The sequence below is a fragment of the Phyllobates terribilis genome, unplaced genomic scaffold (genome assembly GCF_046119375.1).
Source record: "Phyllobates terribilis strain yellow unplaced genomic scaffold, ASM4611937v1 Scaffold_1__5_contigs__length_1240528914, whole genome shotgun sequence".
Classification (NCBI taxonomy): Eukaryota; Metazoa; Chordata; class Amphibia; order Anura; family Dendrobatidae; genus Phyllobates; species Phyllobates terribilis.
Window position 1 is genome coordinate 176,657,889 of NW_027362761.1, and position 27,661 is coordinate 176,685,549.

Consider the following 27,661-nt stretch of genomic DNA (forward strand, 5'->3'; position numbering starts at 1 on the left):
AGTTGCAAAAACCATCATGCGCTACAAAGAAACTGGCTCACATGAGGACCGCCCCAGCAAAGGAAGACCAAGAGTCACCTCTGCTTCTGAGGATAAGTTTATCCGAGTCACCAGTCTCAGAAATCGCAGGTTAACAGCAGCTCAGATTAGAGACCAGGTCAATGCCACACAGAGTTCTAGCAGCAGACACATCTCTTCAACAACTGTTAAGAGGAGACTGTGCAGCAGGCCTTTATGGTAAAATAGCTGCTAGGAAACCACTGCTAAGGACAAGCAACAAGCAGAAGAGACTTGTTTGGGCTAAACACAAGGAATGCACATTAGACCAGTGGAAATCTGTGCTTTGGTCTGATGAGTCCAAATTTGAGATCTTTGGTGAACGGATCGACTCTACATGCCTGGTTCTCACCGTGAAGCATGGAGGAGGTGTGATGGTGTGGGGGTGCTTTGCTAGTGACACTGTTGGGGATTTATTCAAAATTTAAGGCATACTGAACCAGCATGGCTACCACAGCATCTTGCAGCGGCATGCTATTCCATCTGGTTTGCGTTTAGTTGGACCATCATTTATTTTTCAACAGGACAATGACCCCAAACACACCTCCAGGCTGTGTAAGGGTTATTTGACCAAGAAGGAGAGTGATGAGGTGCTACGCCAGATGACCTGGCCTCCACAGTCACCAGACCTGAACCCAATCGAGATGGTTTGGGGTGAGCTGGACTGCAGAGTGAATGCAAAAGGGTCAACAAGTGCTAAGCATCTCTGGGAACTCCTTCAAGATTGTTGGAAGACTATTTCCGGTGACTACCACTTGAAGCTCATCAAGAGAATGTCAAGAGTGTGCAAAGCAGTCATCAAAGCAAAAGGTGGCTACTTTGAAGAACCTAGAATATAAGACATATTTTCAGTTGTTTCACACTTTTTTGTTAAGTATATAATTCCACATATGTTAATTCATAGTTTTGATGCCTTCAGTGTGAATGTACAATTTTCATAGTCATGAAAATACAGAAAAATCATTAAATGAGAAGGTGTGTCCAAACTTTTGGTCTGTACTGTATATGCTTTGTGTATATGTGTGTATAATGTGTTTTGCATTAGTGTATTATACAGTATATCAGTATTATATACTGTATGTTACATGTATGTATGGTAGATGAATGGTAAATTCTCTTCTATAAAAACATTGGTTGTAGAGAGGAATAATGGTACATTGTAGAGCCATTATATGAAGCCACTATACAAAGTGTCTTAAATTCCTTCCGAGCCATACTGTGTGCCCAAACAGTAGTCCACCACATGTAGGGTATCGGCGTACTCATGAGAAATCGCACCACAAATTGTATGGTCCATTTTCTCCTGTTCCTCTTGTGAAAATGTGGGATGTAGTTTCCAAAATGGGGTCACTTGAGGTGGGTTTCCACTGTTTAGGTATCTCAACGGCTCTGCAAACACGACATGGCGTCCGCTATTGATACCAGCTAATTTTAGGCTCCAAAAATCAAATGTTGCGCAAACATGCTCGGATAAGGTGTTATCCTAGCATGCTCGAGTCCTAACCGAGTATCTTTGGCGTCAGATATGTTCGCGTTGTCATGGCTGCATGTCTCACGTCTGTTAGACAGCCACAACACATGCAGGGATTGCTTGTTTGTTAGTCAATCCCTGCATGTGTTGTGGCAGTCTAACAGCCGTGAGACATGCAGCCATGGTGACGCAAACATATTTAATGAGCACGCCGAAGATACTCGGTTAGGACTCAAGCATGCTTGGATAACACCTAATCCGAGCACGTTCGCTCAACACTAGTGCTCTTTCCCTTCCAAACCCTGCAGTCCAATAGTTTTCCACCACATGTGGGAAATTGACATACTCAGGAGAAATTGAGCAAAAAATGGTCCATTTTCTCCTGTTACTCTTGAGAAAATGAAAACTTTCGGGCTGAAGCAACATTTTTGCGGGAAAAATATATTTTTTCATTTTCACGGCTCAAGGTTATAAAATTCAGTGAAACACCTGTGGGTTCAAGGTGCTTACTGCACCATTAGATCAGTTCCTTGAGGGGTATAGTTTCCAAAAAGGTTGTCACTTGTGGTGGGTTTCCAATGTTTAGGCACATCAGGGGTTCTGCAAATGCGACATGGCATCTGCTATCAATTCCAGCCAATTTTGCGTTCCAAAAGTCAAATGGCGCTCCTACTCTTCCAAGACCTGCTGTGCGCCCAAACAATAGTTTTCCAACATATATGGGGTATTGGTGTACTCAGGAGAAACTACACAACAAATTGTATGGTCCATTTTCTCCTGTTACCCTTTGTGGCTAAATGAATATTTTGGTGGGAAAAAGTAAAATTTTCATTTTTTCTTTCCACATTGCTTTAATTTTGGTGAAGCCCCTAAATGGTTAATGAACTTCTTGAATGTGGTTTTGAGCACTTTGAGCCGAGTCGTTTTTAAAATGGTGTCATACTTAGGTATTTTCTGTCCCATTGGCTTCTCAAAGTCACTTCAAATGTGATGTGGTCCCTAAAAATATAGTTTTTTAAATTTTGTTTGAAAAATTAGAAATTGCTGATAAACTTTTAACCCTTAGAACTTCCTAACAAAAAAAATATGTTTTAAAAATGATGCTGACGTGAAGTAGACATGTGGGAAATGTTATTTATTATCTATTTTTTGTGGTATAGTGATCTGGTATAAGGGCAAAAAAAAATTTAGTTTGAAAATTGCTACATTTTTAAATTTGTTGTCAAATTTTCAATATTTTCAGAAATAAACACAAAACATATCGACCTAAATTTACCACTATCTTGAAGTACAATATGACACGAAAAAACATTCTCAGAATCAGGGGGATCCGTTGAAGCGTTTCAGAGTAATTACCTCATAAAGTGCCAGTGGTCAGAATTGTAAAATTTGGCCTGGTTAGAAAGGTGAAAATAGGTTCAGGGGTTAAAGAGTTTGTACATGTTTGGGGACATTTATTCCACTAAAAATGCATGTATGTGAGGCTTAAAAATACATTTTGCAATTGAGATTCATTAAAAAAATTTGCTCTGTTTTCCTTTCACAGGTTCAATTTTACTGTAGTTTGTGGCTATAAATCAGCTGAAGGGAGCTCAGAAATAGCCAGATAAAACAGTTGAAAACTCTCCAGTCAGACCGTCAGAATGAGCTCACTAACAGATTCTCAGTAAACTCCTTCTGCAGCCAGCATTAGACAGTGCAACATAGAGTCTATAAAAGGCCAACGGTCCAATATTTTTTTTAAAAAATGGCAAATATGATTTTTAGCCCCAAATATATGCATTTACTTAAAAACAAAAAAATTGTCCCCAAAGGTGGATAAACTCTTAAAGCACAGTACAATATTAAGGGATTATTGACTTACTTGAATACTGCTATGAGGAGGTTTACTAGAAGAATATTGGCCACTAATAGGTAACAAGCCATGATTGCAGGGACGATCCATGCTCCCGTCTTGCATGGAGGAAGCTGAACTATTTTCCCATCTTCTGTAGTCTCATTATATCCGCAGGGAGCTAAAAGGAATTATAACAGAGTCAGTCATAGATTTATAGTGTCTTGTCCAATCAGGCGGAAGAAAATTTTCTGGAGAATGAAGTCCCAAACTGATAGCAAGGCTTACATGCTGTATTCATGCACTAGTCACATTTATTTACAGCTCAGACTCGGAGATGACACTGTAGATGGCCACCTTCTGAATGCAATGTATGAGACGCAGTGACTTATATGAAGAAAATCAGTATTCACCATGACAGACATCTCATGGGATAATCTAAAATAAATGGGATTTCTCCAGCAGACAGCAATATGTTTCCATCTCTACATCGATAAATATTCTTGCTTACATACACCTGATCTAGCATGAAAGAGGACATTGCCATAATTCTCGTATCCTAAAAACATGTACAATCAGTCACTTCAGAGTGTAGAATATTTGATACCGGCTGTATTTCTGGAGGTAAGCAGGCCGCTCTGTGCTGTACTCTTTATTTAATAGCATGTGTTCTTTTTTAGATTTCTCCTAAAAGGACCCTCTGGAAAATGTAGCAAATAAAAAAATATATAATTTTATGTACTTACTGTTAGGTAACATTTCTTCTCTTCCCAACCATGGATTTCCAACATGCAGGGTTGGACTGGCCCACCAGAGAACTGGTGAATCCTCCGGTGGGCCCTGGCTTCTCCTTCAGGAGAGTTCATAGTGCAAACCTTGCAGCTGCTATGGGGCTCTTGAGTGGGGGAGAAAGGTGGGTCCTCAAAATCAAATCCTCTGGTGGGCCCAATGTTCTTCAGTCTGACACTGCCAACATGCATGTCTTCTGACTAGACCACAGTGACCCATAGTGATTCTTCTCAGTGCCCTGGCTATATAGGTCTCTGGCCAGGGAAGAGGGGCTTTTAGCATCCCCCTGGCACCCAGTACACATATCATACCTGATGACCTCACCTCCTTTGCCCTGTGAACTCATGACATAGTCACTCAATCTTGTCATCCAATATGTTTGGTACTAAGAAGCCATTGATGAAGCAGTCACTTGCTGATACATCATTATGGATAAAATGTCACTGAGATCTAGTCATAGAATATGGCCATGAGACACAGATGGAAGTGGAGAGAGGAAGAACTTAACAGTAAGTACGGTAGGTAAGTATTCTTTTTTTTTAACAGGTCTCCAGGGTTCTTAAAAAAATCCCATCAATAGGATTGCTACAAATTTAGCAAATCAATACAGTGTGCAGATCCCCTCATTCAGAATTTAGGTACAGCATACACAAATGACACTATTCCAAACTTGGTTAACAAGTTACAATATTTTTCCTTACTGTATCCCCGTCCGCCTTCCTTTGGTATCACAAAACTTAAATAAAGAAATTAAAAAAATCCTATCAGCGTATTTATAGAAGTTGCTGTCTCTGGAACCATTTATTTTATAGGATTATTTTAATGGTATGATGTACTTAGGGGTGTTGGTTTTTGGTTTTAACCACAAGATAATAGCAATCTTTTAGTTGTTATTCTGCTGGAACACTTTATGGCAAAGCAATGGTTGTGGTTGATCCTGTGCCCTATTTAAAACCCCTATTTTTCTTTAGATTCCAGTTTCTATTAGTAACTTCACAGTACATACTAAACAACAGAGTGTCCTCTGCAGCTTAATACATACAGTCATGGCCAAAAGTGTTGGCACCCTTGAAATTGTTCCAGAAAATTACAGTCCTGTTCATCGTTATTGGCACCCATGAAGTTTCAGTACATAATGTGGAATATCTCCTGAAGAAAATGAATCAAGTGAAACAGTATTTTTGTATAGAGCACTCGTGTTAAATACAAAAGAGCAAATGATAAACAATAATTTAAAACCAAAAACAATGGGAGAGGAAAATAGAAAAACCTAAAACTTGCTGTGACACTGGTATTGGCACCCTTTACATTAGGGTGGAAACACATTTTGACTTGCCTGTGGTAAATCACAAAAGAGATTCTCCTGTGATTGTCAGTGCCCATGTGACATGAATTAGCCAATGAATGATGACTTCAGTGTTTTAAAAGCCACATGGTAGGCCCTATACCTTTGTCACAATGGTGAAGACAAAGGAGCTGTCTGAGGACATCAGAACTGCTATTATTAGCAAACACAAGACTTCCAAAGGGTATAAGGCCATCTCCAAAGACCTTGGTATCCCAGTTTCAACAGTGTGCAATGTTAATAAAAAGTTTGTCAAGCATGGAACAGTCAAGAACCTCCCTGGACGTGGGGGAAAGAGGAAAATTGACAAGAGATGTCTTCGAAGCTTGGTGCGAATGGTGGAAAAAACACCACGTCAATCATCCAAAGACCTGAAGGCCAACCTGCAACAGCCTGGGGTCACGGTTTCAACAAGTACCATAAGCCGCACACTAAACCAAGCAGAGCTTTATGGGCGAAGACCAAGGAAGAAACCATTGCTGAAGAAAACACATAAAAAGGAACAACTGATCTTTGCAAAAGAGAGCAGACGGCGTAATAAAGCTTATAAAGAAAAGAACACCTTACCAACAGTTAAGCATGGTGGAGGATCCATAATGCTGTGGGGTTGCTTTGCTGTGTCTGGAACTGGAGGCCTTGACCGTATCACAGGTATCATGAAATCAGAGAATTATCAAGAGTTTTTAGAGCAAAATGTCCTACCCAGTGTAAGAAAAAGTGGTTTGAGTCGAAGATCATGGGTCCTCCAGCAAGACAATAACCCAAAGCACACATCCAAAAGTACACAGGAATGGTTGAAAAAGAAAAAATGGATTGTTTTAAAATTGCCAGCAATGATTCCTGACCTCAATCCCATTGAAAATCTTTGGGGTGAGCTGAAATCTGCCATTGGGAAAAAGAACCCTGCAAACATTCAAGAGCTTGAACAAACTGCAAAGGAAGAATAGGAGAAAATTCCAGCTGAGAAGTGCAAGAAGCTTATAGGTGGCTACAAGAAACGTTTGGAGGCTGTCATCAATGCCAAAGAGTGTGCAGCCTTTATTGCTGCACATGCTGTTTATTGTGTTTCTTCTTTGAAATTGCAACATGGAAGTTGAAAAACAATGTTTTATTGTTATATTACTTTGGACCACTAATTAAAAAATCCTGAGGATATAACTTTGGTACATTTCCATTTATTTCTGAGGATATTGTACACTATATGAAAAAAATGAAGGATTGGCAATAATGGTAAGCAGCACAGAAAGTATTTCTCCCAGAAATTTATTGCAATTACACATTTTGTTATACACATTATTTCCTTAGTGTGTATTGGAACAACACTTAAAACCTGAGAAAAAAAAGACAAATTGGACATAATTTCACACAAAACCCTAAAAATGGGTCGGACAAAATTGTTGGCATCTTTTCAGAATTTTGAGTAAACAACTTTGTATCAAGCATGTGATGCTCGTTCAAACTCTCCTGTGGCAAGTAACAGGTGTGGACAATATGTAAATCACACCTGAAACTCAATCTTTGCATTGTGTGTCTGTGTGTGCCACATTAAGCATTGAGAACAAAACTGTCTGAGAACTTGAGAACCAAAACTGTTGAAAAATATCAACAATCTTAAGGTTACAAGTCCATCTCCAGAGATCTTGATGTTCCTTTATCCATGGTGGGCTACATAATCAAGAAGTTTACAACCCATGGCAGTGTAGCTAATCTCCGTGGACGGCAGTGAAAAATTGATGAAAGGATAATCCGGATGGTGCATAAGCAGTCCCAATCGAGTTCCAAAGAAATTCAAGCGGCTTGCAGGTTCAGGGTGCATCAGTGTCAGCGCAAACTATCCATCGACATTTGAATGAAATTAAACGCTATGGCAGGAGACCCAGGAGGACCCCATTGCTGACACAGAAACATAAAAAAAAGCTAGACTGCAGTTTGCCACAATGTACGTGAGTAAGCCAAAATCTTTCTGGGAAATGTGTAATTGCAATAATTTTAAGGGAGAAATACTTTCTTTTCTGGAACAATTTCTATGGTGTCAACACTTTCGGCCATGACTGTATATACCTTTTTGATCGCATAGATAAAAGTCACCCTTCCCAAGCATGCAGCCTTTAATCCCTTTCAGATTGGGTAATTTTTCCTTTTTGCAATTTCATTTTCTCAACCCCTTCTTCCAAGAGTTATACATAGAAGCCGGAGTACCTCTTCTTACCTGTCGACAGCTCCTATTCAGATTTTTGCAGAGTTTCACACATGAGATTCACACCAGCCTTGCTAATCAAAGGAAGAGCTTCAGTATTAGGTAGGTAAGAGGCGGTACTCCAGCTGATGCAATGGGTCATGCAGATAAATTTGCACCAACTCCAGTTTTAATAGATTGGACTTTCACACTAATGGTGCTATTTTTTTTATATATATTAAAGTTATGGGGGTAAATTTCATTTTTCTTTTTTTTCTAATCTTCTGTATTATTTTCTTTATTTTTCAGTTCTCTTAGGGTTCTTAAACATGCAATCGCTTGTTCTATATACTACAGAACTGTTGTAATACATAGTAACATAGTTTTTAAGGTTAAAGGAAGACTAAGTCCATCTAGTTCACCCCATAGCCTAACATGTTGATCCAGAGGAAGGCAAAAAAACCCATGTGGCAAACACTAAGCTCCACATTGGGGAAAAAAATTCCTTCCTGACCCCATATGACAATCAGACTAGTTCCCTAGATCAACATCCTATCAAGGAATCTAGTATATATAACCTGTAATATTATAGTTTTCAAGAAAGGCATCCATGCCCTTCTTAAATTTTAGCAGTGAATCACTCATTACAAGATAATACGGAAAAGAGTTCCATAGTCTCACTGCTCTTACAGTAAAGAATCCGCGTCTGTGATTATGTTTAAACCTTCTTTCCTCCAGACGTAGAAGATGCCCCCTTGTCCCCGTCTCAGGCCTCAGAGTAAAAAGATCAGTAGAAAGGTCTTTGTTCTGTCCCCTCATATACTTGTACATAGTAATAAGATCACCCCTAAGCCTTCTTTTTTCCACAGTAAATAACCCCAAGTGTAATAACCTGTCCTGGTATTGCAGACCCCCCAGTCCTCTAATAACCTTGGTCGCTCTTCTCTGCACTCGCTCTAGTTCAGCTCTATCTTTCTTATACACCGGAGACCAGAACTGTACACAGTATTCTAAGTGTGGTCGCACTAATGACTTGTATAGAGGTAATATTATGTTCTCCTCATGAGAATCTATGCCTCTTTTAATGCATCCCATTATTTTATTTGCCTTTGCAGCAGCTGCCTGACACTGGCCACCAAACGTGAGCTTGTCATCCACCAATACACCCAGGTCTTTTTCAGTGACAGTTTTGCCCAGTTTATATAATTATACATTTTATTTCCTCTACCCAAGTGCATTACCTTACATTTATCCCCATTAAAGCTCATTTGCCATTTATCAGCCCAAGCTTCTAGTTTACATAGATCCTCCTGTAATATAAAAATGTCCTCCTCTGTATTGATTACCCTGCAGAGTTTAGTGTCATCTGCAAATATTGAAATACTACTCTGTATGCCCCCTACAAGGTCATTAATAAATATGTTAAAAAGAAGCGGGCCCAATACTGACCCCTGTGGTACCCCCCAGTTTGAGTGTGTTCCATTAATAACCACCCTTTGTTTCCTATCACTGAGCCAGTTCTTAACCCACATACATATATTTTCCCCTATCCCCATTGTTCTCATTTTATGTATCAACCTTTTGTGTGGAACCGTATCAAAAGCATTTTGAAAAGTCCATATACACAACATCCACTGCATTTCCTTCGTCCAGTCCGGAACTTGCCTCCTCATAAAAGCTAATCTGATTAGTTTGACAGGAACAGTCCCTTGTAAACCCATGTTGATAGTGGGCCATGAGGTTATTCTTCTTCAGATACTCTAGTATAGCATCTCTTAGGAAACCCTCCAGGATTTTACCCACAGTAGAGGTTAAGCTTACTGGCCTATAATTTCCAAGTTCGGTTTTTGTCCCTTTTTTGAATATTGGCACCACATTTGCTATACGCCAGTCCTGTGGTACAGACCCTGTTATTATGGAATCTTTAAAGATTAAAAATAATGGTCTATCTATGACGTTACTTAATTCCTGCAGTACTCGCGGGTGTATCCCATCCGGGCCCGGGGATTTGTCAACTTTAGTGATTTTTAGACGCCGCCGTACTTCCTGCTGGGTTAAGCAAGTGACATTTAATGGAGAATTTTTGTCATCACCAATCATGTTTTCTGTCATGCGATTTTCTTGTGTAAATACTGTTGAAAAAAAATCATTTAGCATGTTGGCTTTTTCCTCATCCTCATCCACCATTTCACCCAGACTATTTTTAAGGGGACCAACACTATCATTTTTTAGTTTTTTACTATTTATGTAGTTAAAGAATATTTTGGGATTATTTTTACTTTCTCTGGCAATGAGTCTCTCTGTCTCAATCTTTGCTGCCTTGATTTGGTTTTTACAGAATTTATTTAATTTTCTGCATTTATTTAATGCCTCATCACTACCTACTTGCTTTAGTTCTCTAAATGCTTTCTTTTTGTCACTTATTGCGCCCCTTACAGCTCTATTTAGCCATAGTGGTTTCCTCCTATTTCTAGCATGTTTATTCCCATAGGGTATATATTATGCACAGGTCCTATTCAGGATGCTAGTAAATGTCTCCCATTGGCTTTGTGTAGTTTTATGTCTCAGGATATCGTCCCAGTTTATTGCACTAAGGTCATCTCTCAACCGTTGGAAATTTGCCTTCCTGAAGTTTAGTGTCCTTGTAACCCCTCTACTACACATCTTATTAAAGGATACATGAAAACATATTATTTTGTGATCACTAATACCCAAGTGACCCCCATCTCGTATATTTGATATGCGGTTTGGCCTGTTGGTTAATATTAGGTCTAGCAGTGCCCCCCTTCTTGTTGAGTCCTGAACCAGTTATGAAAGGTAATTGTCTCTCATAGTTGTCAAAAACCTATTACCTTTGCTTGAACTACAGTTTCTGTTCCCCAATGTATTTCAGGGTAGTTAAAGTCCCCCATAATAATGGCTTCTCCTTGAGTCTCTGCTTCATCTATTTGCTTTATGAGGATATTCTCCTCTGCTTCCATTATTTTTGGAGACTTATAACAAACCCCTATCAGTAATTTATTATTTTTCCCCCTCCCCTTATCTCCACCCACAGGGACTCTACATTTTCATTAGATTCACATATATTCTCACGCAAGATGGATTTTAAGGATGATTTTACATATAAACACATACCCCCCCCTCGCTTGTTTGTACGGTCATTTCTGAACAGACTATAGCCCTGTAAATTAACTGCCCAGTCATGGCTCTCGTCCAGCCACGTCTCAGATATCACCACCATGTCATAATTATTTTCCAGCAAAATTAATTCTAATTCCTCTAATTTGTTGGTGAGGCTTCTGGCATTAGTGTACATGCATTCTATGTATCTCTCTGTACCTCTATTCCTTCTTACTATATTGACTGTTTTAACCCCACCCCCAATTTCTTTATTTGTGCCCAGGTCACTATTCTCACTATCTTCCCCACCTATAAAATGAATACCCTCCCCCCGAATCTCTAGTTTAAACACTCCTCCAACCTTCTAGCCATTTTCTCCCCCAGCACAGCTGCACCCTCCCCATTGAGGTGCAGCCCGTCCCTAGCATAGAATCTGTAGCCAACTGAGAAATCGGCCCAGTTCTCCAGGAACCCAAACCCCTCTTTCATACACCAGTTCCTGAGCCACTTATTTATCTCCCTAATCTCCTGTTGCCTCTCTGGTGTGGCACATGGTACAGGTAGTATTTCTGAGAATACCACCTTGGAGGTCCTTGCTTTAAGCTTCCAGCCTAATTCCCTGAAATCATCTTTAAGGACCTTCCACCTACCTCTAACTTTGTCATTTGTGCCAATGTGCACCATGACCGCTGGGTCCTCACCAGCCCCTCCCAGGATTCTGTCAACCCGATCAGCGATGTGCTGGACTCGAGCGCCAAGTAGGCAGCACACTGTTCGACGATCCCTGTCTTTGTGACCGATTGCCCCATCTGTTCCCCTAATAATTGAGCCCCCCACTACCAACACCTGCCTGGCCTGCCCTGCTCTGCTACTTCCCCCCTTACTGGAGCTAACACTCCTCCGGCTTTCAGAGGACATGCCTTGCTTCAGTATACATTACAGTATATAGTCAAAATCACTTTATTCTATAAAGAACAAGCCCAGGCTGGGCTTCATAGGAGGAGTAAGATGGCAAATGGTGTGGCCTCTGCCTTGACAACCTATTGCCATCCTGAGATAGTGTTGCGGGGGAAGATGCAGGCTATCATTAAACAGCAATGATTGGCGCTAACTCCAGTCATTACTGTTGCAGGAAGATGCTGGCTGTATGACACAGTCAGCATCTGCAGGGTATAGTTTGGGCTCAACTCCGGAGTCCACTCCATAAACTACCATCCGACATGTGACGTATGTTAATCACACGTGTGGAAGAGGTTAAACACGCTCCTCACTTTTCCAACCTGTTCATCCCTCATGTCAGATCTACACCGTTGCACAACCTTTCTCAATCCCTGGTATTTTAGTGAATGTGAACCCCTGATTTACAGTGCCATCAAATAAAATCTGGTGAAATGTGTATTAGAAAGCACAGATTATATTAATACCAGACCGTACTTTACAGCTTTACAGTGGGGTTTGAGACAAAGGAACGTTTTGATTCAGTTTAATAATAATAATAATAATAATAACATTGCATTAAGTATTTATTGTAATAAGATATTTTGTTTTATATCCATTGACTTCCATAAGCAGTCACTACAAATTTAATCTTTATATGCTGTGCTTAACTTGACAACATTGGGAGTTCATCATCAGACTTATAGGCTAGGCTATGCTTCCTTGGAAAAAGTATGCAAATTAGCCTATCCTTAAAGGAAGGAATCTGCTCTCTAGTGCCACCTATTGAATGTAGCTACCCTATAAGTAAATGTTGATGCAAAAACAAATAGTTACATAGGTTGAAAAAAGACCTAGGTCCATTAAGTTCAACCTTCCTCCACCAATCATATATTTTGTCACTAAATGAACTGTAAACCACAATATTATTTGTACTGAGGAAATCATCCAGCGCTTTTTTTAATGCTGCTATAGTGTCTGCCATCACTACCTCTTGTGGTCGGTCATTCCACAGTCTGCTCTGACTATAAAGAACGCTTTCCTCTTTATCTTCTGGAATCGCCTTTCTTCCACCTGTAATGAGTGCCCCCTGGTCCTTAGTATGGTCTTTGGAAGGAATAATTCATGTGCTAGTCCTTTGCACTGACCACACATATATTTATACAGTAAATGAGATCTAGCCTGATGCGTCTTTTTTCCTAAACAAGCCCAACTTTTCCAACCTCTCATCATATGACAGGCCTTCCATCCCTTGTAATAATCTAGTTGCCCGACTTTGAACTGACTCTAATTTCTGAATATCCTTTTCAAAATGTGGAGTCCAAAACTGTATCCCATATTCTAGATGTGGCCTCACCAGTGATTTATAGAGGAGTAACAATATGTTGGGATCGTGGGATTTTATCTCTCTTTTTATACACCCTAAAATCTTCTTTGCTTTTGCGGCTGCTGCCTGACATTGAGTACTGCTGCTCAGCTTACTAGTAACCAGAATACCCAAGTCCTTCTCCTGTTCTGTAGTCCTGAGTATACTCCCATTTAATGTATATGTAGCGATAGGATTACTCCGTCCTAAGTGCATTACTCTACATTTATCTACATTAGATCTCATTTGCCAAGTGTTTGTCCATTCAGACATCTTATCCACATTGTTTTGTAATCTTGTAATGTCAAAGTCAGATTTTAATATCCTACATAGCTCGGTGTCATCAGCAAAGACTGACACTTCAAGAAAAGAAATCCATCTGCAGGCAGTAGTTTTAGCTTTTTCAACTTGGTGCTTTCGACAAAGAGAATCTCTACCTGGACCTCTGTCCAAGGCCGCTCACATCTCCCTGTAGTTCAGACAGCGTAAATCAACTGTCAGCATCCCTTTGTCATATGACAACTGGCACTGGCTTTAGTGGCTACATCCAACAGGTGGCACTAGAGAGCCAGGTTTGTTTCTCTTGGAAGAAGCTAATTTGCATACCTTCTCCAGACAATATTAGTACTGAATATCTACACATATATGACTACAATGTATTAGGGAGCAGAAATGTTCAAGAAATGAAAGCTATAAATACATTTACTTTATGGACTGATTATAATATGGCATAAGATAAAGCATTTATTAGATTTTATCTGTTATATTGGAGTGATCAGATCACAGTCATGTGCATGTCACTGTACAGTATACAAAATGTACCACATTTCACAGTCAAACAAATAGTTCAAAATTTTGCTGGATTATGGAAGTTCTCATTATACTGTGATCTACTAAAAATATATGTTTGCTGTAATGGAAACCCGCAGATTTCTCTAGTGGGAATTTCTGGTATTACATATCATAGGCAGAAGTTTACCTTCAATGAACCAAAGATGAACTTATGCTTTAACATGTGTTTCGAGTTAATGATATAAAAATAAAACACTTTAAAACGTTTTACTTTATATATGATACCGCCCAAATACATAGAGCACACTGTCGAGAGAAAATAATACAGTGGTGTGAAAAACTGCTTGCCCCCTTCCTGATTTCTTATCCTTTTGCATGTTTCCCAAACTTAAATTTTTCAGATCACAAAACAATTTTAAATATTAGACTAAGATAAGACAGGGAAGCACAGAATGCAGTTTTTAAATGAAGGTCTTTTATTATTAAAGGAAAAAGAAATCCAAACCTACAGAACCCTGTGTGAAAAAGTGATTGCCCCCTAAACCTAATAACTGCTTGCCCCACCCTTAGCAACAACAACTGGTAATGAGTCTTTTACAACGCTCTGGAGGAAATTTGGCTCACTCATCTTTACAAAATGGTTGTAATTCAGCAACATTGGAGGGTTTCCGAGCATGAACCACCTTTTTAAGGTCATGCCACAGAATTTCAATTGGATTAAGGTCAGGACTTTGACTAGGCCACTCCAAAGTCTTAATTTTGTTTTTCTTAAGCCATTCAGAGATGGACTTGCTGGTATGTTTTGAATCTTTGTCCTGCTGCATAACCCAAGTGTACTTCAGCTTGAGGTCATGAACAGATGGCCTTACATTCTCCTTGAGGATTTTTTGGTAGACAGCAGAAGTAATCGTTCCATGTACCACAGCAAGTCTTCCAAGTCCTGAAACAACAAAACAGCCCCAGACGATCACACTACCACCACCATATTTTACTGTGGGTATGATGTTCCTTTTCTGAAATGCTGTGTTACTTCTATGCTAGATGTAATAGGACATACACCTTCCAAAAAGTTCAACATTTGTTTCGTCAGTTAACAAACTGTTCTCCCAAAATACGTGGCGATCATCAAGATGTTTTCTGGCAAAAATGAGACAAGCTTTTATGTTCTTTTTGCTCAGCAGTGGTTTTTGTCTTGAAACTCTGCCATGCATGACATTTTTGCCCAGTCTCTTTTTTATGGTAGAGTCATGAACACTGACCTTAACTGAGGCAAGTGAGGCCTGCAGTTCTTTGGATATTGTTGTGGGGTCTTTTGTGACTTCTTGGATGAGTCGTCGCTGTGCTGTTGGGGTAATTTTGGTTGGCGGCCACTCCTGGGAATGTTCACCACTGTTCCATGTTTTTGCCATTTGTGGATAATGGCTCTCACTGTTGTTCGCTGGAGTCCCAAAGCTATAGAAATGGCTTCATAACCCTTTCCAGACTGATAGATCTCAATTACTTTGTTTCTCATTTGTTCCTGAATTTCTTTGGATCGCCGCATGATGTCAAGCTTTTGAGGATCTTTTGGTCTACTTCACTTTGTCAGGCAGGTACTATTTAAGTGATTTCTTGATTGAGAACAGGTGTGGCATTAATCAGGCCTGTGTGTTGCTAGGAAAATTGAACTCAGCTTCCCAAAGATGTGATAAACCACTGTTTTAAGAGGGGGGCAATCACTTTTTCACACAGGGCCCTGTAGGTTTGGATTTCTTTTTCCCTTAATAATAAAGACCTTCATTTAAAAACTGCATTTTATGTTCACTTGTGTTATCTTTGTCTAATATTTAAACTTGTTAAGTGATGTCAAACATATAAGTGTGACAAACATGCAAAAGAATAAGAAATCAGGAAGGGGGCAAACACTTTTTCACACCACTGTATATATACGTAACATACCGGTGGATTACTATAATGCTTACTGTTGTCACATCTGTAGTGGCTGAATATATCATACTCTTTTCTTATTTCATTGCTTACTATAACAACATGTACATTTTTTTCTTTTCTTTTTTTTTTCAAAGGATGGAGATTAGTTCTCCTTGTAAGTAATGATGTAATGGTTCACAATGGATTTAGTTATGTGTTTTACTGCCAGGTTCAACATTTGGTTTGGTAAAATCACATAAATTATGTAATGAACTGATGAAAAACTGTATATTTGAAACTGTATTAAAATGTTGTATAGAAATGGAAAAAGCAGACTTAGTAGGGAGTTCAAGCTGTTGGGTATATATATATCCATACACATATATATCCAAAAGTCATAGCAGGTCAGCATGAGTGCATGCTAAGTTAAGATAAAACAAAAATAATGCAACTTTTAGCATACCATATCTGAACTGTACATTTCTCAAATACACAAGGTTTTTATCTGTAACAAATGCAACCACATTAGAAAAACAGATTTACTACAATATAACAGCATTTATTGTATTTGTTTTGTGCAGTGTCATTATTCTTCTGATATCCTTTTACTTAAAGAGGACCCTTCACCAAATTTTCCCTGTTGAACTGGACACACAATGTAATAGTGGCTGCAGAGCAGAATTTTTTTATTTTATTTTTTATTTTGCCTCTTCGTTGTGAAGACATTAACAATCAAAGTATTTGGAACTTAATGAGGTACCTGTTGTCAAGTCCAAATGGGCATTATTAGAGTTTTCACTGGGGGCGTGTACTTCTTCTCCCTGTATGATGCTGACCAATCATAAACAGGCAGCAACACTCAAGGAAAACAGAACATGTCCCACAATAGCTTACTGCAGGGGTTGTCCGGTCTTCAAATAAAAGTCTGCAGTCACTCTGCGTGAGTGCAGACTACTGAATCCTGACAACGTGCGCATACCAAGAGTGACAGTAGATTTTTATCAAAAAACATCAATAAAGAAAGTACCATCAGTAATTTTTTACAATTACTTTGAGACTATTTTTCCAGGTACAAAAACATCTACAGAACATTAAAAGTGGTTTCCAAGCTTACAATACTGATGAGCTAGTATTAGGTTAGATCATCAACATCATGTCTGTTGGGGTCCAACAGCTGATATCTCCACCAATCAACTTTTTTTTCAGTTCTCCAGCAGGGGTGGACTCAGACAGAGGAGGGTCCCCGTGCAAGAACAATAAACGGGCCCTTTGCAGTCTATTAGCTCATCATAATACATAATTCCATCTGCTTTGGAGGTATAAGTGGGTCACCTTACTTCTTGGGCCCCTGTGCGGCTGTACATGTTGCACCAATGATATGTCTGCCTCTGTTCCCCAGGTTAGAAAGAGTTAAATCATTGCTAAGGCTTTGGGCCTCCAGTGAACCACAAGGAGATCCATTATGTTCATATGGAGAAAACTGGTATACTGGTGTATCTTCCCGGGGAAGGCTGGCCTACCAAATTTCACCAACAGCACATCAATGACTCATCCTGGAGGGTACAAAAGAACCCAGATGAGCATATAAAGAACTGCAGCTTTTCTCATAACAGATGGCATTGGGGGTTATAAATAATCTAGAGAATATATAACTGGTGGAGAAAGGTTGAACTTGAAGGCTGAAAGGTTGAACTCTTTTTTCAACCTATATGCAGTGGGGAAAATAAGTATTTGATACACTGCCTATTTTGCAAGTTTTCCCACCTACAAAGAATGGAGAGTTCTGTAATTTTTATTGTTGGTACACTTTAAATGTGAGAAACAGAATCATAAAAAATACAGAAAATCACATTCCATCATTTTTGCATAAATAATTAGCATTTTATTGCATGAAATAAGTATTTGATACAATAGAAAAACAAAACTTAATATTTGGTACAGAAACCTTTGTTTGCAATTACAGAGGTCAGACTTTCCTGTAGTTCATGATCAAGTTTGCACACACTGCAGCAGGGATTTTGGCCTACTCCTCCATAGAGATCTTCTCCAGATCTTTCAAGTTTCGGGGCTGTTGCTGGACAAGACAACATTGAGTTTCAGCTTCCTCCAAAGATTTTCTATTGGGTTCAGGTCTGGAGACTGGCTAGGCCCCTCCAGGACCTTGAAATGCTTCTTACAGAGCCACTCCTTAGTTGCCCTGGCTGTGTGCTTCAGGTCATTGTCATGCTGAAAGACCCAGCCATGACCCATCTTCAGTGCTCTTACTGAGGGAAGGAGGTTGTTGGCCAATATCTCACAATACATGACCTCATCCATCCTCCCTTCAATACGGTGCAGTCTTCCTGTCCCCTTTGCAGAAAAGCACCCCCAAAGTATAATGTTTCACCCACCATGCTTCACGATTGGGATGGTGTTCTTGGGGTTGAGCTCATCCTTCTTCTTCCCCCAAACACAGTGAGAGGAGCTGATAAGAAAAAGTTATATTTTAGTCTCAACTGACCACATGACCTTCTCCCATGCTTCCTCTGGATAATCCACATGGTCATTGGCGAACTTCAAACAGGCTTGGACATGTCCTGGCGTGGGCAGGGGGACCTTGTGTGCCTTGCAGGATTTTAATCCATGATGACGTAGTGTGTCACTAATGGTAATGTTTGAATCTGTGGTCCTAGCTCTCTTCAGGTCATTGACCAAGTCCTCCCATGTAGTTCTGAGCGGATTCCTGATCTTTCTTAGAATTATCCTTACACCACGAAGCGAGATCTTGCATGCAACCCAAGACTGAGGAAGATTGAAAGTTATTGCGTATTTCTTCCATTTTCTAATAATTGTGCCAACAGTTGTTGCCGTCTCACCAAGCTGCTTGCCTATTGTCCTATAGCCCATCCCAGCCTTGTGCAGGTCTACAATTTTGTTCCCGGTGTCCTTAGACAGCTCTTTGGTCTTGGCAATTGTGAAGAAAATGCAAGATAACCTATGTCAATCACTGTGACCTGTTTGGCCGGTTTCAGAGAGATCTGCATGCATGATGTAATCCGACTCTTTTGAATACCTTTGCAGCAAGCCAAAGGGTGGGGGCGGAGGAGCAAAGGGAGGTGAGAAATCCCCCCCCCTAGCAGCTGCAGCTGCTGACAGGATGTCCCTTCCTTTGTCCACAACATGTTCTCTATTGTGTAAGGTACTATATTTCAATACCGAGTTGTGGAAGAACTATATGTCCCAGCTTTTCACAAAATGTATTTTCTAGCTCAGGGGACGATAGCGAATGCCAGACTCCATCCCAGCCCAATCTAGCATGTAAGGACGAGCAGATACCTGCCCCAGCCTTTTGGAAACTCCTCTCCACACGTAGCAGGGGCCCAGCTGGATCCGATGACTCCAGAACCGGCTCCCTAGGGGCATCCAGTAAGGAATTGTAGCCCATTTTGGTTTAGGGCGATAGTAGCAAGCTAAGACCAAGGGTGGAGAGTTAGGTCCAGCCCTGGAAGTGACCCAGAGAGTTTAAAAACTCCTACAGTACTCCTCCCACTGTCTTTGTTCCTGGGGAGCCTGTGACATCAAGACGTGTGGGGCAAGTCCAGCAACCAAGTGAGGGCCTACATCTTCCCCATGTGGTAGCCCTTCCCCCCACAAGCCAGGCTTTCCATCTAAACTGGTAACTGACTTTAAGATCTGCTTATACTTGTTGTACCATGCTTTTATATTTGCAACTCTGACCACTGTATATGTATAACCTTTATGTATATAGTAGATTGTTTAGTGAGCCCTTATGGTGATTAAACATATAATTTAATCTTGGGCTGTTTTTTTATCTCAACCCACGAACCTTATGTCTGTTGTTTGGTCCAAAGAACATGCTACCAGGCTAGTTTCTAGCCCGATATAAGTCTGTTATATCAAATAGAGACTGGTGGCAGCTCTAGCAGGCTGACAAGGCTCTGCTTCACTGGAGTAGTGAAAGAGCCTCTCAGCCTGTCAGGGGAGTGAGTGAGTGTGGGGCCACGTCAGTGACTGAGTGGACCACCTTTTCTCACTTCCTGGTGCTTCTCTGTACCCGTGTGGACAGGAGGTCACGATGTAGAACTGTACCAATCTGACCTTACACATCCTTAAGGGGGGTGGGGAACGTCACGTTGGTGCAAAGGGTAGATCAGTATCACGTGCTCCGTCTGGCGTAGTGTGACATCAGGCGGGTGGCGGGGTGTGGATCCACTGCAAGAAGAGGCAACAGCGGGATTCTGCAGGGCCCCCCTGGTGCCGTTTCTTCACAGCCATGGTGGAGAGGTTGGAGTGTAATTGATTGAGTGTGTGGACAGGTGTCTTTTATACAGGTAACGCGTTCAAAGAGGTAAAATGAATACAGGTAATTAGTCCAGAGTAGGAGGGTTTCTTAAAAAAAACTAACACGTCTGAGAGAGCCAGAATTCTTGCTGGTTGGTAGGTGATCAAATACTTATTTCATGCAATAAAATGCAATTTAATTATTTAAAAATCATACAATGTGATTTTCTGGTTTTTATTTTTATATTCGGTCTCTCATAGTTGAAGTGTGCCTACCATAAACATTACAGACCTCTCCATTCTTTGTAGGTGGGAAAACTTGCAAAATTGGCAGTGTATCAAATGCTTATTTTCCCCACTGTAAGAATGTACAGTTGTGCTCAAAAGTTTACATACCCCGGCAGAATTTTTCCTTTCTTGGCCTTGTTTCAGAGAATATGCATGATAACAAAAAACCCTTTTTCTCCACTCATGGTTATTGGTTGGTTGTGTGAAACCAATACTACTGTTTTCTCTTTTTAAATCTTAATGACAACCAAAATCATCCAAATGACCCTGAACAAAAGTTCACATACCCCAGTTCTTAATACCATGTATTGCCCCCCTCTAACATCAATGACATCTTGAAGTCTTTAGTAGTAGTTGTGGATGAGGTTCTTTAATTTCTCAGATGGTAAAGCTGCCCATTCTTCTTGGCAAAAAAACTCCAGTTCCTGTAAATTCCTGGGCTGTCTAGCATGAACTGCGCGCTTGAGATCTCCCCAGAGTGGCTCAATGATATTGAGGTCAGGACACTGAGATGGTCACTCCAGAACCTTCACTTTGTTCTGCTGTAGCCAATGACAGGTCGACTCGGCCTTGTCTTTTGGATCGTTGTCATGTTGGAACGTCCAAGTACAAATTTGCCCCCAGTATTTGCTGATAACGTGCGGCATTCATCTTTCCTTCAACTTTTACCAAGTTTCCTGTGCCTTTGTAGCTCACACATCCCCAAAACATCAGCGATCCACCTTCGTGCTTTACTGTAGTAATGGTGTTCCTTTCAACATAGGCCTTGTTGACCTCTCTCCAAATGTAACGTTGATGGTTGTGGCCAAAAAGTTCAATTTTGGTCTCATCACTCCAAATTACCTTGTACCAGAAGTTTTGAGGCTTGTCTGTTTGGCGTATTGTAGGCGAGATACTTTGTGGCATTTGAGCAGTCATGACTTTCTTCTGGCGACTCGACCATGCAGCCTATTTTTCTTCAAGTGCCTCCTTATTGTGCATCTTGAAACAGCCACACTGCTAATTTTCAGAGAGTCCTAAATTTCAGCTGATGTTATTTGTGGGTTTTTCTTTGCATCCCGAACAATTTTCCTGGCAGTTGTGGCCGAAACTCACTCAGCTTTTATGCACACAAACTGATTACAAGCAAATAGGTGACAGGTGAGGATGTTACCTTTAGTAGCCATTCAAACCCATTTGTGTCAAATTCTGCGCATGTTATCAGGCCAAAATCACCAGGGTATGTGAACTTTTGATCAGAAAAAAACAATAGTTTGACAATACATGGCTTCACGCAACCAATAACCATGAGTGGAGAAAAAGTTTTTTTGTTATCAATCATAATCTCTGAAACAAGGCCAAGAAAGGAAAAATTCTGCCAGGGTATGTAAACTTTTGAGCACAACTGTAACTTTATATATGGGATCTACGGGGTAACATTACTCCTTGTGGAGAGTGACATGCCTGGTCTGGCACACCAGTGTGAGGAGGATTAAAACATATGCAATGAACCTCTGGGATTATCCTAAGTCATGTGGCAAGGCTCGTTAAAGGGTCGATAATGACTTTTAGGATTGCTACTTCCAATAGGCGGCACTAGAGTTCTCGTTCTCTTCCACTCTCAAGATGTAATTTGCATATTTAACTATATACGTGTAACAGAAAAAATAAAAATAAAAACTAATGAAAATTACCTGGACAAAAATGGTGGCACCCTTAGCTTTGTATGTTGTTCCACAACCTTTTGAGGCAATTACTGCAAAAAACTATTTCTGAAATTCTTAATGAGACTTCTGCACCTGTCTACAGGTATTTTGGCCTACTCCTTATGAACAAACTGCTCCAGCTGTCTCAGGTGTGAAGGTGCCTTCTCCAGACTGCATGTTTCAGCTACATCCACAGATGGTCAATAGGATTTAGCTCAAGGCACATAGAAGGCGTCAGAATAGTCCGATGTTTTGCTCTTAGCCATTTTTGGACCCAGCGACTCAGACCAAGCTTTCTGACACAGCACACTTCCCTCCAGAATGCATTGATAGTCTTGAGATTTCTTTGTACACTGCAAAGATTCAAGACACCTTGTACCAGCTGCATCAAAGTAGCCACAAAACATAACCAAACCTCATCCATATTTCACAGAAAGTACAATGTTCTTTGTATGCTTAGTTTTTTACATCTTTGAACATAGAGCTGATGTGACTTGCCAAAAAGCTCCAGTGTTGTCTCATCTGTCCAAAGGAAATTCTCCTAGAAGCTTTGTGGTTTGTCAATATGCATTTTTGACACATTTCAGTCTTGGTTTTTATGATTTACCTTCAACGGTGGATTCCTCCTCAGTCGTCTTCCTATGAAGTCCACTTTTGCCAAGACAACAAGGGATGGTGCGATCTGACACTGACGTAACGTGACCTTGGCGTTCACCTCTAATTTCTTCAGAAGTTGTTCTGGGCTCTTTGGTTACCATTTGTATTATCGGTATCTTCAATTTGTAACCAATTTTCCTCTTGAGGCCACATCCAGGGAAGTTGGCTACAATACCATTATGAGTTCTGGCTCCTACAGACCAGTTAGACGCTCCTAATCAACTCGTTACCTGCATTAAAGACAGCTGTCTTACATAGTTACCTGTATAAAAGACTCCTGTCCACAAACTCAATCAGTCAGACCCTAACCTCTACAACATGGGCAAGACCAAAGTGCTTTCTAAGGATGTCAGGGACAAGATTATAGACCTGCACATAGCTGTAATAGGCTACAAAACCATAAGGAAGACGCTGGGTGAGAAGGAGACAACTGTTGGTGCAATAGTAAGAAAATGGAAGAAATACAAATGACTCAATCGACATCGATCTGGGGCACCATGCAAAATCTCAATTCGTGGGGTATCCTTGATCATGAGGAAGGTGAGAGATCAGCCTAAAACTTCACGGGGGGGACTTGTTAATGAACTCAAGGCAGCTGGGACCACAGTCACCAAGAAAACCATTGGTAACACATTACGCCTTAAAAGTTTAAAATCCTGCAGTGCCCGCAAGGTCCCCCTGTTCAAGAAGGCACATGTGCAGGCCCGTCTGAAGTTTGCCAATGAACACCTGGATGATTTTTTTAATTATTGGGAGAAGGTGCTGTGGTCAGATGAGACAAAAATTTAGCTGTTTAGCATTAACTCAACTTGCCCTGTTTGGAGGAAGAGAAATGCTGCCAAAGAATACCGTCAAGCATGGAGGTGGAAACATTATGTTTTGGGGGTGTTTCTCTGCTAAGGGCACAGGACTACTTCACCACATCAATGGGAGAATGGATGGAGCCATGTACCGTAAAATCCTGAGTCACAACCTCCTTCCCTCCTCCAGGGCATTAAAAATGGGTCGTGGCTGGGTCTTCCAGCAAGACAATGACCGAAAACATACAGCCAAGGCAACAAAGGAGTGGCTCAAAAAGAATCACATTAAGGTCATGGAGTGGCCTAGCCAGTCTCCAGATCTTAATCCCATAGAAAACTTATGGAGGGAGTTGAAGCTCTGAGTTGCCAAGCGACAGCCTCAAAATCTGAATGATCTAGAGATGATCTGCAAAGAGGAGTGGACCAAAATTCCTCCTGACATGTGCGCAACCCTCATCATCAACTACAAAAAACGTCTGACTGCTGTGCTTGCCAACAAGGGTTTTGCCACCAAGTATTAAGTGTTGTTTGCGAGAGGAATCAAATACTTATTTCTTACTGGAAAATGCAAATAAATGTATCTAATTTATACAATGTGATTTTCTTGATTTTTTGGGGGATATTCTATCTCTCAATGTTAAAATTAACCTACCCTTAAAATTATAGACTGTTCATGTCTTTGTCAGTGGACAAACTTACAAAAGAAGCAAATAATTATTTCCTTCACTGTATATATACAGTTATGCTTAAAAGTTTACATACCCCGGCAGAATTTTTGCTTTCTTGGCCTTGTTTCAGAGAATATGAATGATAACAAAAAACTTTTTCTCCACTCATGGTTAATGGTTGGGCGAAGCCATTTATTGTCAAACTGTGTTTTCTCTTTTTAAATCTTAATGACAACCAAAAACATCCAAATGACCCTGATCAAAAGTTCACATACCCTGATGATTTTGGCCTGATAACATGCACAGAATTTGACACAAATGGGTTTGAATGACTACTAAAGGTAACATCCTCACCTGTGACCTGTTTGCTTGGTAATCAGTGTGTGTGCATAAAACTGAGTGAGTTTCTGCGATCCAGACAGACTCTTGCATCTTTCATCCAGCCACTGACATTTCTGGATTGTGAGTCATGGGGAAAGCAAAAGAATTGTCAATGGATATGTTACTGTAAAAGTCAGAAGGCCGGTAAAACCTAGGGCTTACCGGTCAATCTGGACATTTACCGAGGCCGTCGGTAAAAGCTCAAAATGAAAAGTAAAATTGGACTTTTACCTGTGAAGTCTTGGTAAATGTTAACATTTACCGTCGAGCGTGGTAAAAGTCAGAAATATCAGGTGTGAGGATGGAACATCTGACTTTAACCAAGCGCAGTTGGTAAATGTGCACATTTACCAACACTGCCATTGATGAGTTAGTGATTTTCTTCAGGCAGTGATTGGGCAGCAATCTAAGAAGAGAACCCCAGGAAACTAGGACTTGAGGCAGGAGCTATTTTAGGGAGAGTGAGAGGACTGGTGCTGTGCTGACTAGACTGAGCCCAGACAGGGCTGTTGCGCTGTTTCCTTCCAGCCTTTTCTCGGAATGCGCTGTCTTCCGATTCCCCTGATCAGAGACTACGGTGCTCGGGTGGAACAGACCGTTCATGGCACCCAGCAACTCCGGCTCAGAGCTTATCTGCATATCTTCTGGTTCTACCACATTGGCGCGGCAACGGTAAATCGTGTGAGCGGTGTTAGCGTCCACCTTGCAAGGGGCCCTTGGAAAGACTTTGGACTCTGCGCTCTACAGGAAGCGAAGTACAGGACAATTTATACACTACTACAACGGCAGCGTATGTACTTCTTGTAACTTTTTGTGAGAGGGTGCTGCGGAACACTGATACCCTAAGATTCATAGGACGTTCTCTTTTGCATATTTTAGTGTGGGGTTAGTGGTTGTATGTTAGCGGGAAGTGGGCACTTTTTGTATGATCGGAACAATAATCATAGGATAGTCAGGATTGACATCTGTATATATAGAACGTACATACGTTAAGGATAGTCAGGATTGACATCTGTATATATAGAACGTACATACGTTACAGGGTAGCAGATACCTTACAGGGTAGCAGATTTTGTTCATTGTTATTACCATATTTTCCCCATTTACTCTTATTACATTTATAAAAACTTTGAACACTGTGTCCTCCATTTCCTCGCCATATCTGCCTAATCAGACACCTTTCCCGCGGTGGCTTACACTTTTTATTACACCCTTCTCAGCTACATTTACCAAGAAGCCGTGGTAAATGTGCACATTTACCAACTGCGCTTACACCCTTCTCAGCTACATTTTAATGTGCACATTTACCAACTGCGCTTACACTCTTCTCAACTACAGTTACCAAGAAGCCGTGGTAAATGTGTACATTTACCGACTGCGCTTGGTTAAAGTCAGATGTTCCATCTTCACACCTGATATTTCTGACTTTTACCACGCTCGACGGTAAATGTTAACATTTACCAAGACTTCACAGGTAAAAGTCCAATTTTACTTTTCATTTTGAGCTTTTACCGACGGCTTCGGTAAATGTCCAGTTTGACCGGTAAATCCTAGGTTTTACCGGCCTTCTGACTTTTACAGTAACAGATATACTGGAAAAGGTAGTTGAACTGTATAACACAGGAAAGAGATACAAAAAGATATCCAAGGAATTGATAATGCCACTCAGCAGCATTCAAACTGTGATTAACAAATGGAAAAAACGGTTGCTCTGTAAAAACCAAACCACGGTCAGGTAGACCAACAAAGATTTCGGCCACAATTGCCAGGAAAATTGTTCGGTATGCAAAGAAAAACCCATAAATAGCATCAGCTGAAATTCAGGACTCTGAAAACTAGCAGTGTGGCTGTTTCAAGATGCACAATAAGGAGGCACTTGAAGAAAAATGGGCTGCATGGTCGAGTCACCAGAAGAAAGCCATTACTGCGCAAATGCCACAAAGTATCTCGCCTACAATACGCCAAACAGCACAGAGACAAGCCTCAAAACTTCTGGAATAAGGTAGTTTGGAGTGATGAGACCAAAATTGAACTTTTTGGCCACAACCATAAACGTTACATGTGGAGAGAGGTCAACAAGGCCTATGATGAAAGGAACAACATTCCGACAGTAAAGCATGGAGGTGGATCGCTGCTGTTTTGGGGATGTGTGAGCTACAGAGTTTTTTTGCTATCATTCATATTCTCTGAAACAAGGCCAAGAAAGGAAAATTTTGCCGGGGTATGTAAAGTTTTGAGCACAACTGTACATATACATATATATACAGAGGGAGAAATAAGTATTGAACATGTCACCAATTTTCTAAGAAAATATATTTGTAAAGGTGTTATTGAAATGAAATTCTCAGCAGATGTCGGTAACAACCCATTCAATCCACACAGGCAAAGAAATAAAAACATAGCTGTCGATAAATTAAGTTATGTGTAAAATTGAGAAATGGCACAGGGAAAAAGTATTGAACACACTTACTGAAATTTAATTAATACTTCGTACAAAAGCCTTTGTTGGTGATGACAGCTTCAAGATTCCTCCTGTATAGAGAAACTAGTTCCATGCACTGTTCAGGTGTGATTTTGGCCCATTTTTCCACACAAACACTCTTCAAATCCTGAACTTTCTGTAGTCTGCTTCTATTAACACTGAGCTTTTATGATCCTTTCATAATTTTTTTCCTGGATTCAGGTCAGGTGATTGGCTGGACCATTCTAGCAGTTTTATTTTCTTTCTCTGAAACCAATTGAGAGTTGTCTTGGTTGTGTGTCTGGGATCATTGTCTTGCTGAAATGTCCACTCTTGTTTCATCTTCATCATCCTTGTAGGTGGCAGCAGATTTTTAGCAATAAAGTCTTTGTACATTTGTCCATTCATCCATCCTTCAGTTATATGAAGTTTGCCAGGGCCGTATGCTGAAAAACCACCCCACACCATGATGTAACCACCTCCAAACTTCACTGTTGGTATGTGTATGTTGTTTTTGTGGTGATATGCAGTGTATTTTGGCCTTTAAACATGTTGTGTATTATGACTTCCAAAGACTTCCATTTTGGTTTCTTCTGACCAGACTATATTCTCCGAGTATTTCACAGGATTGTCTAAATGTTGTTGA

General features: G+C 40.5%; 1 protein-coding gene across 2 annotated transcripts in view; it reads right to left on the bottom strand.

Moving 5' to 3' along the window:
- Window positions 1-27,661, bottom strand: part of TRPM3 (transient receptor potential cation channel subfamily M member 3) — a 717,940-nt gene that overhangs the window by 23,172 nt on the left and 667,107 nt on the right. For both annotated transcript variants that reach the window (XM_073670333.1, XM_073670354.1), the window contains one exon: window positions 3,393-3,543. In XM_073670333.1, the coding sequence (XP_073526434.1) occupies window positions 3,393-3,543 (151 nt within the window). The remainder of the gene's footprint in view (window positions 1-3,392; window positions 3,544-27,661) is intronic.